This window comes from Rhodnius prolixus, unplaced genomic scaffold, assembly GCF_049639745.1.
Source record: "Rhodnius prolixus isolate KJV_2025 unplaced genomic scaffold, Rpr scaffold_11, whole genome shotgun sequence".
Taxonomy (NCBI): domain Eukaryota; kingdom Metazoa; phylum Arthropoda; class Insecta; order Hemiptera; family Reduviidae; genus Rhodnius; species Rhodnius prolixus.
In genome coordinates, this window is record NW_027411625.1 from 8,739,828 (window position 1) to 8,757,153 (window position 17,326).

The 17,326-nt window shown below is 35.8% G+C and overlaps 1 protein-coding gene across 4 annotated transcripts in view; it reads left to right on the forward strand.

Moving 5' to 3' along the window:
* Positions 1-17,326, forward strand: part of msps (msps cytoskeleton-associated protein 5) — a 52,601-nt gene that overhangs the window by 3,873 nt on the left and 31,402 nt on the right. For 2 of the 4 annotated variants that reach the window (XM_074138479.1, XM_074138480.1), the window contains exons 6-27: positions 241-358; positions 433-659; positions 1,148-1,342; positions 1,419-1,599; positions 1,944-2,056; positions 3,081-3,258; positions 4,226-4,380; positions 4,723-4,868; positions 4,946-5,161; positions 5,714-5,897; positions 7,261-7,410; positions 7,499-7,735; positions 8,270-8,432; positions 8,889-9,058; positions 10,998-11,174; positions 11,249-11,365; positions 12,342-12,494; positions 12,914-13,120; positions 13,200-13,335; positions 13,539-13,732; positions 14,095-14,321; positions 15,164-15,304. In XM_074138479.1, the coding sequence (XP_073994580.1) occupies positions 241-358; positions 433-659; positions 1,148-1,342; positions 1,419-1,599; positions 1,944-2,056; positions 3,081-3,258; positions 4,226-4,380; positions 4,723-4,868; positions 4,946-5,161; positions 5,714-5,897; positions 7,261-7,410; positions 7,499-7,735; positions 8,270-8,432; positions 8,889-9,058; positions 10,998-11,174; positions 11,249-11,365; positions 12,342-12,494; positions 12,914-13,120; positions 13,200-13,335; positions 13,539-13,732; positions 14,095-14,321; positions 15,164-15,304 (3,785 nt within the window). The remainder of the gene's footprint in view (positions 1-240; positions 359-432; positions 660-1,147; positions 1,343-1,418; positions 1,600-1,943; positions 2,057-3,080; positions 3,259-4,225; positions 4,381-4,722; positions 4,869-4,945; positions 5,162-5,713; positions 5,898-7,260; positions 7,411-7,498; positions 7,736-8,269; positions 8,433-8,888; positions 9,059-10,997; positions 11,175-11,248; positions 11,366-12,341; positions 12,495-12,913; positions 13,121-13,199; positions 13,336-13,538; positions 13,733-14,094; positions 14,322-15,163; positions 15,305-17,326) is intronic. The other 2 variants (XM_074138481.1, XM_074138482.1) reach the window with 1 other exon arrangement.

The window sequence follows — 17,326 nt, forward strand, 5'->3', positions numbered from 1 at the left end:
AGTTCGGTTCAAGTGTGATTGTCGCTGGAGTTAAAGTGTGTAGAGGGCGCTACCTGATATAAATATCAGGTCATATAAATAATAAATTTTAGCTAGAAACTTGATTATTGTAAACCTCAGTAGTGTAATATACGCGGTGTAGTCACTATAGATTTATTTTTCTCTAATTTTGTAAACCAGTATTGCAATAATAGTAGAAGGAGAAAGTCGGGCAGTGCTAACATCAGATTTACATTGCAGATGGCGGAAATAGAAGCTGAGTACGAAAAGGTAAAGTCCCAGCCCGTAAAGCCGTCGCGACTGCTCAAATCTCAGCAGGCGAAGAAGGTGCTCGCTGCTGAACCTGGCTCTCAAATTGGTAAGCAGCTTAGAAAAAAAAAGAAACAGTTTTTTGAGTGTTTTTGCTTAAAATATTATTCCTCTGTTTCTTAGTAAACAGCGAAATGGATGCAAGTGGTGAAGCTGTAGAAGTGGACCCATACGAATATCTGGACCCAGTGGACATTCTTTCACAGTTACCAAAGACTTTCTATACCCAGTTGGAGGCGAAGAAATGGTCGGAGAGGAAGGAAGCTCTAGAAGTGCTGGAGAAATTACTATCCGCTGCTCCTAAAATAGAGAGCGCTGACTACTTGGAATTAGTCAAAACGTTAAAAAAGGTTAGTGTACTATGTAACTACTGTCCTGATATCAGAGAGCCGCATAGTATCTGAACAAACTTACTGAACAGAGTATATATCTTCCAGCTTTGAACTCTGAGTTTAGACAATCTCCAACTATAAAAGCACAGGAATTGAGTAGATAGGATGCGTGTGTGAGTAAAGGAATAAGAATGTGTTTAAATGAGTAAGGAGTGTGAATAAATTAATGCGTGAAAGTTTAAATTTAAGTGACTGTAAAATGTTAGGGAAAGTTTTGCTATTTTCTCGACCCAACTTTAAACTACCTTTATTCTTAATATGTTAACTTATCAACTTTATTTTGCTTCTTGACAGAAGCTTGGGTTTAAATTGCTTTATTATATAATAGATGGTAGAGGGCATTTTTAATGTAGATGGATTTAAGTCCAAAAATACTCCACGGATTTTTATGTATAAATTTATGCTAGCGGGAAAGTTGTAAAACCTTCGACTTTTTGGGTTCCCAGATTATTCAGAAGGACTCTAACGTTGTGGTGGTGGGTGTGGCCATCAAGTGTCTCACTGGTCTAGCCAATGGCCTGAAGAAGAAGTTTCACCAATTCTCGGGCATGCTTATGCCCTGTCTCTTCGAGAAGTTCAAGGAAAAGAAGCAGAACGTGGTACTTGCACTGCGCGAGGCCGTGGACGCCGTCTATCTGTCCGTAAGTATATAATCCGTTTCGCAAACTCTAACTCTTAATCTTTCTCAAATCTTTGAATAATGTTATCTTTTTCCAGACGAATCTTGAACTAATTTTAGAAGACGTTATAACCTTTTTAGACAATAAAAATCCTAGCGTAAAGGCGGAAGTGGTGTCTTTCTTGGCCAGAGTGTTTGCGAGATCTACGCCAACTGTGCTGAACAAAAAGCTACTGAAGCCACTCACCAAGGCCTTGTTAAAGACCTTAACTGACCAAGGTAAGCTTTTAATTGGGATTAAAAAATCTCTTCTTGAAATGTATATGACCGGGCAAAAATGATTTTGTTTTGACTTTTATCTGATGAGCAACATGAGCAGTGTTCAAAATCAAGCTGCACTTTTTTTTGTTTTGTTTTTAAATAATTAAACACACTAGCTAAAACCTGCAAACAATAAAATAAATGTTTGCCTAAAAAGATGATTAGATCGGATTCTCAACTAGCGCTGAACTAAGATAACCATTCTTATTACATTTAAAGCGCTTCACTTATAAGCTGGCAGAACAGAACGCAGCTGATTAAATAATCATACTAGGATTTTAAGATCTGCTGTTTGATTTTAGACCAAGTAGTCCGCGAGAATTCTGCAGAAGCTCTTGGCACAGCTATGAAGGTCACCGGTGAGAAGACTATCAGCCCATTTCTCACAGAAGTGGACAATCAAAAATTAGCTAAGGTAAACAGACTATCTGATAGGAACTAAAATTTTGATTTTGGCTCCTAAATATTTGCCATTAAAAAGTATATCGCTGTTGAGGTTTCAATCATTGATGATGAACTGTTGGTGAATAGGTTAACAAAAATAATCTTGTCAGATTGCTGCCCTGAGAATCTATCAGAAAAGGCGTTCTTAGAGTTGTGTTTTAATCTCAGGAAGTTTTTTAAATAGGCAAATGTTTAATGTTGTTTTCTTAGAGAAGATTGAACGGGCCTACGTGGGCACAGGCGGTTGATTAGTTGACAGTTGATGTATGATCTCAAGCTTATTCTCTTTTATTATTTTACAGTGCTTTTGTATAAAATGGCTTATGGAAAACATGCTAAAATTTTTTAAAATTTATAACGTATGCATTAATATTGGGTATGAAAAATTGAAAAATATATACTTAATAATAGAAGAAATCAGACGAAAAGTGAAAATGGTAGGGACAGGAAAATCGAAATAAAAATTAAAGATAAATTCTTAGTTAGTGTATTGTTTCCAAGCAAAATCCATTGGTTTAGGCTATGAAAGTTTCATATGGTTGAATGATCCACTTGCAGGGATCACAATTTTGAGCTATGTGATCCTACATGAGGACAGAGCACATCTGTATCGCATCAAAGATGAACTTTCGAAAGAATATGGTTTGACATTTCCTAAAGAACCTATTAACTGTTTTGAAATAGTTTCTAGTTTGAAACATATCTTTTCTCTTCAGAACTACCAAAGCTGTGCTGGAAGAAATGGTAACATAACTGTCTACTGCACTTAAAGGATGTTATTATGAAAGTTAGGTTTATGGTATAGTTGCCAGTAATTAGAAAGGCGATTCACCGACTAAACCTTTCACCGTTCCGCAAGTAAGTCAACTCAAGGTGTGCCACTACAGTGATAGGGACAGTGTAAATTTAATTGATGTGCAAGCCATATTTTTCATATGACAATCTCATATCCGAAAAAAAAAGAGTACTAGCTTAATCTGTAAATTTCTTTTCAGATCAAAGAATGCTGTGATAAGGCGGAAATCCTTGTAAAAACAGCGCCCAAATCAACTGAGCCAGCTAGAGTGACTGAAAAACAGCCGGTTAAGAAGTCAGCTGGCCAAGACCGACCTGCAGTTGGTTCTTCGCAACCGGTGCCCACAATGGCAGCATCGTCGAAGGTGGTTTCGCAAGGTATTTGTGCACTTTTTTTTTACTTAAAGGACCTGGGCATTTCTTTCCTCCATTGGTTGCGGTCTCTCACTTTCCCACGCCTACTTTTCGAAAGTCATCTTCCAGGCTTTAAAATCTGGGTTTGCCTTTCCTTCTTCTGCCTTACAGTTTCCCATAAGTATTCTCCTGGGCTACTCTACTAGAATCCCGGCTTCATTACTCTTGTTCTCCCTTTTATCGCATATGATACCAAAACTGGTTCCCTATATGGGTGTGTAGCTCTTTATTTTGTGTAATTCTCTGCACCGCTTTTTCCATTACCAGCTCTAGCTGATCTTTCGAGGTATATCCCCAGGCTGCCAAATGGGCCCACGAATTAAGGATGGTAGAACGGCCGCCAGATATTTTAAAACTGTCCGATAGTTTAATGTATAATGGTAACTGGTAATAAGTATATCTATATATAATACGTATATTTAGGCTAACTGCGAAACAAGTATGCTAGCAGGTTGAAAAAGTAGTCACGGAAAGGTTGGGATCGGGGGGGGAGGCGCTGTTGATATCTGTTGGGCGGCAATGTGAAAAGCCTTTCAACCCAAGATGATGTGCAATGGTGACGAAAAGTGCCGTCAACTATAAATAATAGTTAAGTCAGAGTGATCGAGAGTTTGAGGTGGAGCTGGATACTGGTACTACAGATGAAACTGAGGACTAATAGGAACAGGAGAAATACTGCAGCTGTGGTGAAAGAAGCTTTCCTAGGGCAGGATATCTAGAAATTTATCTCCAGTCGTCCTGGTGCAGGGCTTAGGTCCTTGCCTAGTAGAAAATGCCATTGATTCGGAACCTCAAAAAGGAAAGAATCCTATGATTAAAACGATTAAACGGAAGATGAATAAATTATTGAAAACGCACATATCGTTGCCTATTTTTCCCGCAATAGAATTAAATTTATTAAAATATTACATTATTGCATTACTATTTGTAGGTGCAGTTCAAATGAAAGTTATAGACTCCAGTGATCCTTTTCAAAAGGACGAAGCGCTGAAACAAGCTAATGAACTGATTCCCCGCAACATCACGGCATCTCTGATTGGAACAACCGGCAAAGGGAAACTTGCGGCTTACCAACAGTTAAAGGAGGTTTGAATTCTTTATTGTGGTTTATTTGATTTTTTAAAATATTTTTATATAACTAGTACCAAACTTATGTATATTATGTCTATCCAGTTCCACAGTTTGTACAATATGTAGAGCTGCTACAACTTACGCAATATTTAAAAATTTAAATTAATCCATGTCGCTGTAGCTAGACTGGCATAATGTGAGATCTTGCCGCATAGATTTTGCACAGTTCTATTAATTCTACGATAAAAATGCATAAAAGAAGTAGGGAGTTAATTTTATACAACTTAAGTTCTGAGCTATTTTCTATTACATTTACCTTTTAAGGAGACATTCTGAAGTATTCCGTTTGTCTGTCAGTTCATAGAGGGACTGGACAACAATTCTGGTCCAGCGATGCTTACATTTTTACTCACCGATGATGTAAAGCAGTGTTCGGATGGTGATGTAATGGCTGCAAGAGTTGACGTAATCAAAACCGTTGTAGAGACCATGCCAGTCCCAGAGTGAGTTTACTTTAAATTCTGCGAGCTTTCAGAAGGTTACAAGTAAGTTCTTAATGTTTTTGGCCAAATTTTTGCAGAAATTTGTTGGAAGAATTAGTGTTAGACATCAGTGGTTGTCTGACGTTGAAGGAAAGTGCAGATCTTGCCAGTGCAACTCTCAACATTCTCACGGACACTCTGTCACTGGACTGTGTCTCAAAAATTTTGTTGTCGCGTGATTTACAAGATCAGCCAACACTCTGGGCTAGAACATTAAATTGGATCTGCCATGCTGTCATCAAATATAAGTCGCAGTAAGTTAGTTAATTTGTCAAGATAAAAAACAAAGTATCTTAACTGGTTTGTAATATGATCGGGGCTCTAGGAGAAGGTTGAGGCTTTCCTACGAGAGCACAGGGGGATTTTATTATCATTCACAGCAGATTTATTCAGTTAATTAGGCGCACCTTCAAAGATTTGATTAAACTCTATCAAGCCATTTCAGAGTAAGGAGCTCTTTAAAGTCCCAAGATATATCTTGGCTCTTTTAACGAATCTTTGTAGCTGTCTCTGTGCCATCAAATTAGGCTACATGACCTTGTAATATCCGCTGCTCATATTGGTTTTGAATTGCATGAAAATCTGCCTTGTAAGACTAGTTTTTTTTTTCGAAAAAGGCGGCCTCTTTTATATAAATTCTGAGGCCCCAAAAAAAACCCAACTTCTTTGTAACAGGTTTTAACCTATAAACAAATAAATATAATAACAATATAAATTCTGAGGTATAATCAGAAACTTTCCGGAACTACAAATATTTAACAAACAACTTATGTAAATTTATTTCTGTTCATGTTCGTTCTTAAAAGTGTGGATTCGAACTTCTTGATGGAATGCGGAAAAAATGCTTCAAGCTTTTCTGATGATCTAGTCAAAAATGCAGGATTGGCGCTGATTGGTACTGTACATCTGCAAGTACAGGATTCTGGGTCGTCTAAACCTTATGCTTCTCCAATTTCACAAGTGACTACAGCCGAGGAACCAGTCAAAGAGGTAAGGAAGCCAATTAGCGCAAGTATTGTCAAATCTAAAAAGTTGAGTTTTCATTGGAAATACGTGTTTCTAAGATCTCTTGAGATGATTTTTTTTTTCCTTCCACTCCACTAAGATGGAGGAGTTTTAATCGTATAATTTTAGATTTTGAGTTTTCTCTCGAAATATCTTTGAGGTCTCCCAGTTGAAAACTATCAGGGGTACTACTGATAAAAAAAAAAACCTCGGGAGAGGCGGGTTGGCTTCCTCTTTCAGCGCCACTATGTACGATTTTACTAACTGTATACTATTGGCATTACATGATTAAATATGACATAAATGTTCAGTTCTTCAAATACCAAGCTGATGTTAAACTAAAGGTTAAGCTTTGGGAAAAACCTGTATTGCCCGTAATAACATATGACTGTGAAGCCTGGACCTTAGATGCAAGAACAATGAATAAATTGAGAATAATGGGCAATGGAAAGGTATATGCTGGGCATAACAAAGAGGCATCGGAAAAGGAATATTTGGGTTAGAAGCATAACGGAAATGACAGACATAATAGAGAGAGTGGCCAGAAGGAAGTGGAAATGTGCAGGTCACATTATGAGAGGAGAGGTAAGGTGGGCAAAGATGCTGATAGAGTGGACTCCTAGATTGTGGAAAAGAGGAAGAGGACGTCCAACTACGGACTGGGATCAGGAAATGAAAAAGATTTGCGTTGGAGCGACCTGGCCTAGAGTTGCTAGAGACAGAACTGGGTGGAAGCGAATGATGCATGTGTTTTGTGAAGTGTGGGCAAACGAATTTTCATACATTAAATTCACATTCAGTTTTTTAGTTTCTGTTTTATATATTATTCGTTTTTGTACCTAATTGTTTTTGTAAGACACATAAAGTCATTAAATTACAACTAAATTAAAACCTCAGCTAAGGCTGATTTTGTGTAAATAATAAAAAATATTATTAATTAGAAATTATTACTTATTAAAAATAATATTACTAACATTAAGAATGTAAATAAAAAGGGAAAAGAATATTTTTTTTTTAATTTCTGTATAATGAACAAGTTTTGAATAATTTTATTGTATATTTTTTTTTACACAAATAAAGGTTTATTATTATTATTATTATTATAAATGTTCAGTATTTAAAGAAAACTTGTAATTTAAAATCTTGAGAATTTTATTAAAAGAAAGTCACGTGAGTTTTCACACCAGATGCGGGGATTGGGTTATTTGAATGATTAAGAAAGCATGCCCATCTTTACTTATTCCCCCCCACATTAAAAAGAAAGTGATATTTTTTATTTAATTAGAGGTGTAGTGGATAAGAAATAAGTTGAAGGCAGAATCATAGTCGAGTTTTTTTGCTTCAATAGAATGTTGGTAAATCCAAGAAGAATGTTCAATCAGCTGCCATTCCTATACCAGACAGAGATAAAGAACCATGTGAAGACAAACCTAGGAGTGACCTAGGCACCCAGATCTCAGACCAACTGTTGTCAGAGTTGGCCGATAAAAGTTGGAAGGTAAGTTAGCGCTTGCTTTTTGAAGCTTTGATTTTCTAAAGCTTTTCATTTCAAGGGTAATATGTTTTTTCTTGTTTTACATATTAAGGTTCGTTCAGAAGCAGTGACCAAACTCCATCAAATGATCAAAGACAGCAAGCCAATCACATCCAATTTGGGGGAATTACCGGTTGTATTGGCCGCCCGCATAGCCGATAGCAACAGCAAAATATCTGTGGCCTCCATACAGCTAGTGGAGACTTTAGCGGAAGCGATGGGGCCGCAGTGTAAACAGCACACTCGAACTTTTTTGCCCGCACTAATCAAACTCATCGGTGACCCAAAGGTGTGTATTATATGTTTGATCTGCCATATTTGCACCCTTAAGAAGCAAAGTTTTGAATTTATGGTGTGAATTTAAGAGTCAAATTTGCTTAAACGTTTTTGGTTTAAACGTGGCTTCGTGTTTGGTGTTTTTGGTGCGACAAATGTACAGCTCCATTTCGTACAAATTGAAGTTAGTAAACATGCATAATGTATAGTTGAGTATTCGGAACAAACACGAATTTTCTTACATTTCGATATTATGTATTAACAACTCATAACAGCATTTTGCTAAAACATTGCTGCTTTCAAGTTTCCTAAATCTTCTCTGAGAAAGAAAAAAGAAGCGAAGAAGGCTTTAGGAAAAAATGTTCCAAGATCCTGTCACATTATGTAAAAATAATAGGTTCGTTTCCTCCAATAAATTAACAATTAAAAGCATTTAGAAGCCTGCATTATTTCATTGTCAATATGTTGGTTTTTCCAGCCCTCAAAAAATTGTATAATGTCAAAAAAATTAAGAACATAAAAATGTAAGTGAGGAATTTTATTTTAGATTTGGATCAGATCGGCTGTGATAACCTGTCTAAATACCTGGTACGAAACTGGAGGCTACAAGGAATTTTTTGAGGGCGAAATCATTGCGGATGCTCTCAGAACTGGCTCACCTTCACTCAGGGCTGAAGTATGGAACTTTTTAACGCTTAAGTTACCCGAAGGTAATTATTATCTTTTTTAATTTGGGTCATCGTAGTAATCAAATATTTAAATATACAAATAAAACTCCATCCTCCACCATTTTTTAACCGATATTGGATTTGTTTTGCAGCTTAATTGGCCAACAAAAAGCTGTCGTTATTAGTGTGTGACAATTTTTTTTTCCATAGGAATGAATCTCCCTAAGCTAGTTAGATTTTGTGGGGCACTTGCGGAAAGTTTTCTTCATTACTTTATTGCAAAAAAAGTGCTGGAGAAACGAATCGTTTGCTCGTGAAAATATTTTTATAGGATTAACACTCGAGACTTCTTAGCTAGACAAAAAAAAAAAAAAAAAAAAAAAAAAAAACCACTACTCCTAGGTAAAACCAGATTTTTCAACGCCAAAACAGAATATCTACTATGACAACACAATGCAATTGATAGACTTGCCATTGTTTTCGTTATAACATGCACAGCCACGCCACGATCAGTACCTAAGGATGAACTAATGGCCTGTCTGCCAACCCTCTATGCAAATCTTGAAGATAGGAACGCTGAAGTGAGGAAGAACGCTTGTGAAGCCGTACTGGGCTTTATGATTCATCTAGGATTCAACACTATGAACTCAGCATGTGATAATATTAAGGTAAATTTCAGTATTAAAATTGTCCGGTAAGACAGTTGTATAAGGGTTGATCGTCAAAACATTACCAAAAAAGCGTAACGTTGAAAAACACCTAACTTTGACAATTTTTTTTTTCTTTTTCTATATAATTTTCTTTCTAAAATAGGGCAGATCCTCCTTTATACCTGTACTTTTTTTTTGCAACAACCCAGATCTAATAAATTTCGATAAAAAAAAGTTGCTGAAAATAAGCAAAAACGGCAATTTCAAACATTGTTCTTTAACAACAGTTTTTGTAAACAACGTAGCGCCTAAACGCACGAACCAATTAGCACGAATGAGGTGTCGTTCGATTCGGAATTTAATCTAGATGTGCATTTTGGGGGTCTCGACGCTGTAAATCGAATGGAACAAGAGTCAGCCTCAGGTATATAAGGCCCCCTAGAAAATTATTATTGCTAATAACTCTGTAAATCTTAGCCCGACCTTGATAAAACTTGGCAGGATGAAAGGCTTTGGGGTCCCGAATAATATTAAAGCAATGTTCCGCTCTTACACTCATTAAGGAAAAGCATTGGGGAACCTATTATTAGTAATATCTCTGTAACGCTTAGTTCGATTGTGATAAAATTTAGCACGAAAAAGTAGTTAAAGCTTCCCTAAGTGACTCAAAAGTACCGTAATGCTCTTAAACCTACTAAAGGGGAAATATTACAATCGTGTGTGTATGAAGTTTAATGTACCTTTCCCTTTGTAGGAGAAATACTGCAATCGCAGTTTAATTTAACTTCCTATACAAGGCAAAACGTTTTTTCAACATATTTATTTGAGGATTCTTTAGAAACTGCAACTATAAGCATTTTTTAAAAAGATCACTCCAGTTAAGAGTAAGAAAGTTAGTCAACCGTAATACTTACCTTATTAAACTGTAAGTTTTTGTTAAGGAGATAATTTAGGAGCTATAAAAAGTTATATTTAGGAGATTTTTTAAATTCGTTAAAATTTCAAACCGTTGTTCTCTCCCAGTTGTTCAGATTTTAATGAATTCTTCATCCAGTTGTAGAGAAAACTTAGCTCTATATCTGATATAAATTGCATTGTTTTAGTGATATTGGTTAATGAGTTATAGAAGGTTAAATTTTGGAGGTTTTCAAATTGGTTCAAATTTCAAACCGTTGTAACTCTCTTCCTATTGGTCAGATTGGAATGAATTCTTCACCCAATTGTAGGGAAAAGTTAGCTTAATAACTGGTATAAATTGCATTGTTTTAGTGATAATGGTTAATGAGTTATAGAAGGTTAAATTTTGGAGATTTTCAAATTGGTTACAGGTTCAAACCGTTGTAACTCTCTTCCTATTGCGCAGATTTTAATGAATTCTTCACCCAATTGTAGAGAAAAGTTAGCTTAGTAACTGGCACAAATTATAATGTTTTAGTGACAATAGTTAATGAGATATAAAAGGTTAAATTTTGAAGGCTTTCAAATTGGTTAAAATTTCAAACCGTTGTAACTCACTTTCTATTGCGCAGATATTAATGAATTCTTCACCCTATAGTAGAGAAAAGTTAGCTGTATAACTGGCACAAATTATGTTTTAGTGATGAGTTATAGAAGGTTAAATTTTTGAGGCATTCAAATTCGTTCTAATTTCAAACTTTTGTAACTCTGTTCTTATTGTTCGGATTTTAATGAATTCTTCAAACAATTGTAGGGAAAAGTTAGCTCTAAGTTTTTAAACTGTAAGTTTTTTTTAAAGAGATGTGCTACTTTTATATTTGTATTGATTTGATTAGCTCGGAGAAAGAAGTATAATTAGTTTTTGTTTTGTTTTTGAATTTTTTGTATTTTTTTAAATTAAATATGCACATAATGAAATAAATAAAAATATTTTTTTTTTATTTAATATTTGCTCTCTCTTTTATTTGGGTTTTATAATTAAAAAATCTAATTTTCACAGGGCAATAGTGGGGCCCAAGTGAAGTTGATTTTGGAGAAGACAAGAGGCAGTATGCCTGAAAAATTTCTGCCTCCAAAGACTAAAATGGGACCACCGTCTGCTGGGTCTGCCAAACAGAGTACAGTGAAGATGGTTGCAGGATCTTCGGCCACAATCACCAAGTCTGTGAAACCGAAAGTGAGGAAACACTATTTCTGTTCGTTTGATTTGTGATTTATGCTCTTATCGTATATAAATTATTTATTTTTAAGGGAAACGCACGAATGAGTACCTCGCGTGCCAAGAAGGATGAAGAGGTAGACACAGGTGCTCTCTTGCAGGCTAACAGTCTGAAAAATCAACGAGTCATCGATGACCACAAACTGAAGGTGAAAACTTACTTATATGTTTCATTTCATTTTTCGTTTTTCTCATAAGTCGAAGTGTTTAAACTTTTTCCGCCTGAAATGCAATTTTGTTCATGAAAAGAAGTTGCTTTTAAAAAATGGCTCCTCTCTCTCTCTTCTCTCCTTCCTGTTTCTCAGACTCGGAGACCGTGAGTAAAAGGTGCTTTTTTAGCATCCATTCTTTCAATAAAATATAGAATTTTCGCCAAAAGAGAATGGTATGTCATCTGCTGTGCCAAATGATTTATTGACCTGCGCTTTCATATTTTCATGAATTGGATCCTCGTCCCGAAATCGTTACGAGCCACAAATTTGTCTACTATTAATTCTAAGATCTCTAGCATACCTTTAGTAAATGAACTATTTATTGGCTTAACTTTCCTCGTTAGTGTACACAAGTCTTTCTAGCAATTTATTTCCCTTTTAAGTATTAAATCCATATAATTAATCCCCAACTCTGTAATATTGAGAATCACTCGACCGATAGTGTTAATCTCTTGAAAGATTCTTTTAACTCATTTTTTAATTAATAAAAGTTTGAGGAAATTATATAAAGTTTATTCGAATAATATACAAAAGAAGGTCGAAAGCAATATATAGGTAGTATGGTGTTGTTAACCAAAGGCTTAAGTTTTTTTTTTTTTTTTTTTTTTTTTTCTTTTCTTTTCTTGTGTGTATGTGTGTGTGTTATTCCGGAAAGTCTGATTTTATTTGGTTTCTGGGAAAATGCATTGATGCAACGTATGTTTAGATTGACGACACTATCATTTTCATGTGAAGTATTATTTAAAAAGTGGTAAAGGTGGCATTTGTTTGGGATATCAATTTTTCAGTTTCATTGTCATACAAATTTCCAAAGGATGGAAGAAGAAGGAAGTAGTGGTGTGTCGGCTCTTTAAGATACTGTCCAATGCAGGCAGCAACACTATAAATTTTTTGTTTTCTACTTTTGTTGCAGACCCTAAAATGGAACTTTACTACACCACGAGCTGAATTTGTAGAACTGTTGAAAGAATTGATGATTGCGGCAAATGTCAACAAGAATCTGATAGCCAATATGTTTCACAATGATTTTCGTTTCCACCTACGGGCCATTGATACTCTCATGGAGGTAAATATCTCCTTTCTTGCTAATAAACAAATATAGGAGGTAGACACATAGTAATTCAGATAGTCTCTGTATTTCTCGAAAACGGTTGGAAATATTTAGTTTGGATTGTCGGTGATAGACTCAGAAAAAAGGCGGAAGAAGACGTGGGAGACCGAAGTCAGAGAACACTTGCGGATCTTTGTGAGATATTTAGAGCGACTGCTTGTAGATTAAGTAATGGCTTGATGAGGTTAAGACGGGGACAATAAAAGACTTGATGAATGAACTATCATAACGTTCAAATGACAGAAGTAAACAAAACGTTTACTTTTTTTCAGTACTTCCTTCATTTTGTTCACGAAGGAACATCACAATAAGGCTTGATTAATCAGTAAAAGAAAGTTACGAGAGTGTTCCCAAACAGATATTACTTGTTCTAGGATTTAACACTGAATGATCTAACTCCGCTGACCAGCAATCTGGATCTGATTCTGAAGTGGATGACTCTCAGATTTTTCGACACAAACCCAAGTGTTCTTTTGCGAGGCTTGGACTACCTGAACGCAGCGTTCAAACTGCTTATAGCAGACGGATATCAAATGTTGGACTATGAGGCCAACTCTTTTATACCATACCTGATTCTAAAGGTATGTAGTAGTTAGCAGATTAGGATATAGTACTGACTCACATATTTTTTTATTTGTCAATTTTGCTCTCTAATATTAGGTGGGCGATCCGAAAGATGCTGTACGCAACAGTGTTCGAGCGCTGTTCAAGCAAATCAGCAGCATGTTCCCTGTCACGAAGCAGTTTACCTTTGTCATGGAAGGAATTAAATCGAAAAACGCTCGACAGAGGTCTGGTCAGTACATTTAGACAGGGACGTTATGTATGTATGTACAAAGATACTATTGCTCTATAATGAAGCAACGTTAGAGATCCGCTCTTTATAGAGAGTGAGACAACATTATATTGCGCCTTAGTATAGGAATGTATAAAAAATAATTACAATTAAAAAAAAAAAATTATTATCATTATTTTTACAAGCAGAGTTTGTTATTGCAGAGTGTTTGGACCAATTGACATGGCTTTTAGAAAATTACGGGATGGTGGTATGTCAGCCAACTCCTCAGGCAGCGATCAAGGAGATCGCCAAGCATATTGCAGATAGGGACACAACGGTGCGCAATGCAGCTTTGAATTGTGTGGTGACCGCTTACTTCCTGGCTGGTGAACGAGTAACTAAAATGGTCGGCCCAGTAAGTAACTAGTCTGTATTTTACCCGAGCAAAATACACTGGGTGCAAAAAACAAAACAAAAACTCTTGTTATTTGAGATTTAGTTTTAATGTCTAAGTCTCAAAATCTCTGGCTGTTGAAGTAGTTTATGTTTGTAACTATTTTAGTTTACCAAACCCACAGGCAAACTCTATGCATAATACATAAATTTAACTCTTAAAATATGAAATAACAAAGATCTTCTCATTGCCCTATTTCTCTCATAAAATCCTTAACGGTATATCTCAAATAAGTAGGGTGTTTCGGTTTTTTAATTCGCAAATTTATTCCACAAATTATTTTGCTGAATCCTGAGTGATATTTGGCAATATGAATTTTTCAGATCGCCGATAAAGATATGTTTTTGCTCGAAGAAAGAATTAAGAGGGCTACAAAAAATCGCCCAGTGGCCAGCGTCAAGCCAATGCAACCAGCTACCTCTTCGTCCATGGAGAGCATTGATCAGGTGGCCAACGAGGCGCAGTTACAGACAATTCAGACTCTACAGCCGGCAGAATATATTGAAGACATGGACGAACAAGAGGAACCTCCCCATGTCGCACGTCCTGGGTAAGGTAACTTACTTTACTTTCTCTTACTGCTGGTAAGAGGAAGTGTTACGATCGGATGTTAGTAGCAATAACAGCCTTTGAACTGTCTCAGTCAGTGTAATGAACACCTGTAAAATATTAAGGGGACCTGTAACTTTAAGCTTGACTCTAATCTGCTACAGTAAGTACAATCTAATGTGTAAAACCTGTACAGTATTAACGGAAATTATAATCTTAATTTGTCTCCGAACTGCAACAATGGAATCAATGTACAGGACTAATACCAGTAATCTTAATGGGAATTATGATATTGGCTTGCCTCTTAATTACTAGTTTGTCAGTGTAAACTTCCATGTGTCAGTCAACCATTTGATTAATGAATATATCTTTATCTAATATAATTAAAGAGTTTACACATGGAAATGTTACTGAGACAATGGATATTTTTGGCTTATAGCCGTTTACAGGAACCACCTCTACAATAGTATACGATATTTTTTGTTGCTCACAAGTTTTAGACTTACATTAATGGAGGTCTAAGTACACTTGACATAAGTGAAATAAAAGGATATGCACTAATACACATACACAGAACCGCAATTAGATGTTATAAAATAAATGGCCATGATTTTTAGCATGTAGAAAATCTGTTAAGAAAGAAAATCGTTCTTGGCAGTACAGAAGTAGTAAGGTTTTCTCCTTTAATCATGTTAAAATCGCTCCAAAGATTATCTTTAGACTTGGAATGCCCAGTGCTTGTAATAAACTAATAACTATGAATCAATTATAATTTTTGTGGGATTATAGTAAAGTCGTGTTAGTGTTGCACTGCCTGAATTTGTTTTTGTGATTTCCGAACAGACCGTCCACTACAACAGCGTTGGACGATACGTACACTATTGAAGAAATAATAGAACAGCCAGTACTAACATTTGTTGAGGATCCTAATGAAGTAGAAGTTCAGATTGCAGTACAACAACATTTTGAGGAAATTAGTGATATGTTAGTAGTATGTCGAGTAGGTTGATTAAAGACTCAGGAGTTGGCCTATTAATGGCAGAGGTCTCTATGTTGGGTATGGTTCGTGTGATGGAGAAAGTGGTAGTAGCAGTTAGCGAATATCGCCAACGGGTTGTGGGTGATTTCAATTGCAAGCATGCGCAGCCCTTCACGGCTTAATGATTGATGGGTGAAGCAGGATGACAGGATGAATTGGCCACAAAAAGAGATTTCATATCAATGTCCACATAAAAATTCTTAAAAGTAAACGAAAGAATTATCCACTTACGAAAAAGTTCATTTCTCATCATTTATGTTTCAAATCGATTGGTTAGCTGAAACAAAAGCACCTTAATACATGGTTCGGAAATAAATTAGAGGTATTTAATAGAAGTTACCTGAAATTTTCTCATTAAAAAAAAAGGTATTTAAATTTACCACAAGCTTAAGTCCACAAAGTCCTGTATTGGACTAAGCTTTTTTGTAGTTGAGTTTGTAACCAATTCTTGAAATAGTAGTGTCGTAGGAGTTTTGAAGGCTTCTAATAAGGCTAGCAAATGTCTTTATAAAGTCAATCACTGTCGGTGCTTCTATTTTTTTATGAACCTGTTGATTTTGTACAGGCCAGGATCCATTCATTATTATTCTAATAACTTTATTTTGAAGGACCTGTAACCATTTTAACTTGGAACTTGTTGCCTCGGCCCATACAAGTCCGTGGATTGTTTTGAGAAAAAATTGCTAACTGTTCTTCAATTTATTGATATCTAACTAAAGAAAGCCTATGGCTAATCTGCATGCCCAGAAGGCCAACAAAAAAAAAAAAAAAAAAAACTTAAGAAAGCCAGTAATTAACTGAATTTTCAGAAGAGCCGTAAATGAAATTATGTATATATATTCTTTAATTCCAAGGCGTGCCAGTTTCTGTCATTGCTGCCTGGATCTTAGTGTCGATCTCCGGACAGTGTTCTCTCATTAGAGACAATATTGCCTACCACCGGATAGTGTGCTAAAGTGCTCTTATGAAGAGAATAAACTAAGGTCATTAAGCTGAACTCGAACGTGATGTTCTGAGTAAGTTCATTACAGCTGCATATGTTATTTTATCCTATTTTGCATTTTATAAATATGCATTTTTATTGCAGTTTCTCTTTGAAGGACAGAGGGCGCTTGGGCTTGGTGCACATTAATTGAAGTATATTTTAAAAATTGCCAAGTTGTGGTTTAAAATATTAAAAAAGGAACAGGGTTAGGGAAAGTTACTATTCTTAGAAATAATTGAAAAAAGGAAAAAAGTCCAGTTTTGTGCTAAATTTCTTTAACTCTAACTTTCTAGCGTCACTTTTAAGGAATAAGATGTAATATATTACAAATTATCAATTATTAAGCACAAAAATTCTAGAAAACTGTTGAGGCACTACGATGCCTATGAACTTTCTTGTGGCAAATGGTTCTACTGAGGTGTAGAACCTGCTGCTTCATTGTGGCCAGTTCAACTGCTACGCCCTATTTGTAGTTTGTGTATGTTTTTTTATGTCTTAACAGTACTGACGTGAATTGAAATGATTACGCCCTTACGGTTCCAATTTTAGTATTACTAAATACTAATATGTACCGCCGAAGCGAGTAGGGTGTGAGCTAGCGCTCGGGGACCGCCCCTAAAAAAAACCTTACAGTATGAACGATGTAACCAACTAAATCACCTTGTAACGTTCTAATGAATGGTTGAAGACAATTTAGGCAGATTGATGGATTGAAGACTTTGTTCATTGTGGGAATTATTGCATGTTGACAACGTGGCCTCGTATGGAACTAGAGGGAAAACGCTGAAGCCCTGGGATAAGTAAAGGGAAAATTGGTTGGAAATAAAGGCAGTCAGTTATCCGTGGTCGCAAGATTTAAATAACTGGACAACTGCTCATCATTGAATGGTACAGAGCAAAACTATTACCATTTTTCGAACTAAAGACGTTCCACCCACATAAATCAGAGATTTACAAATGCCATATTAATATTAATCGTTAG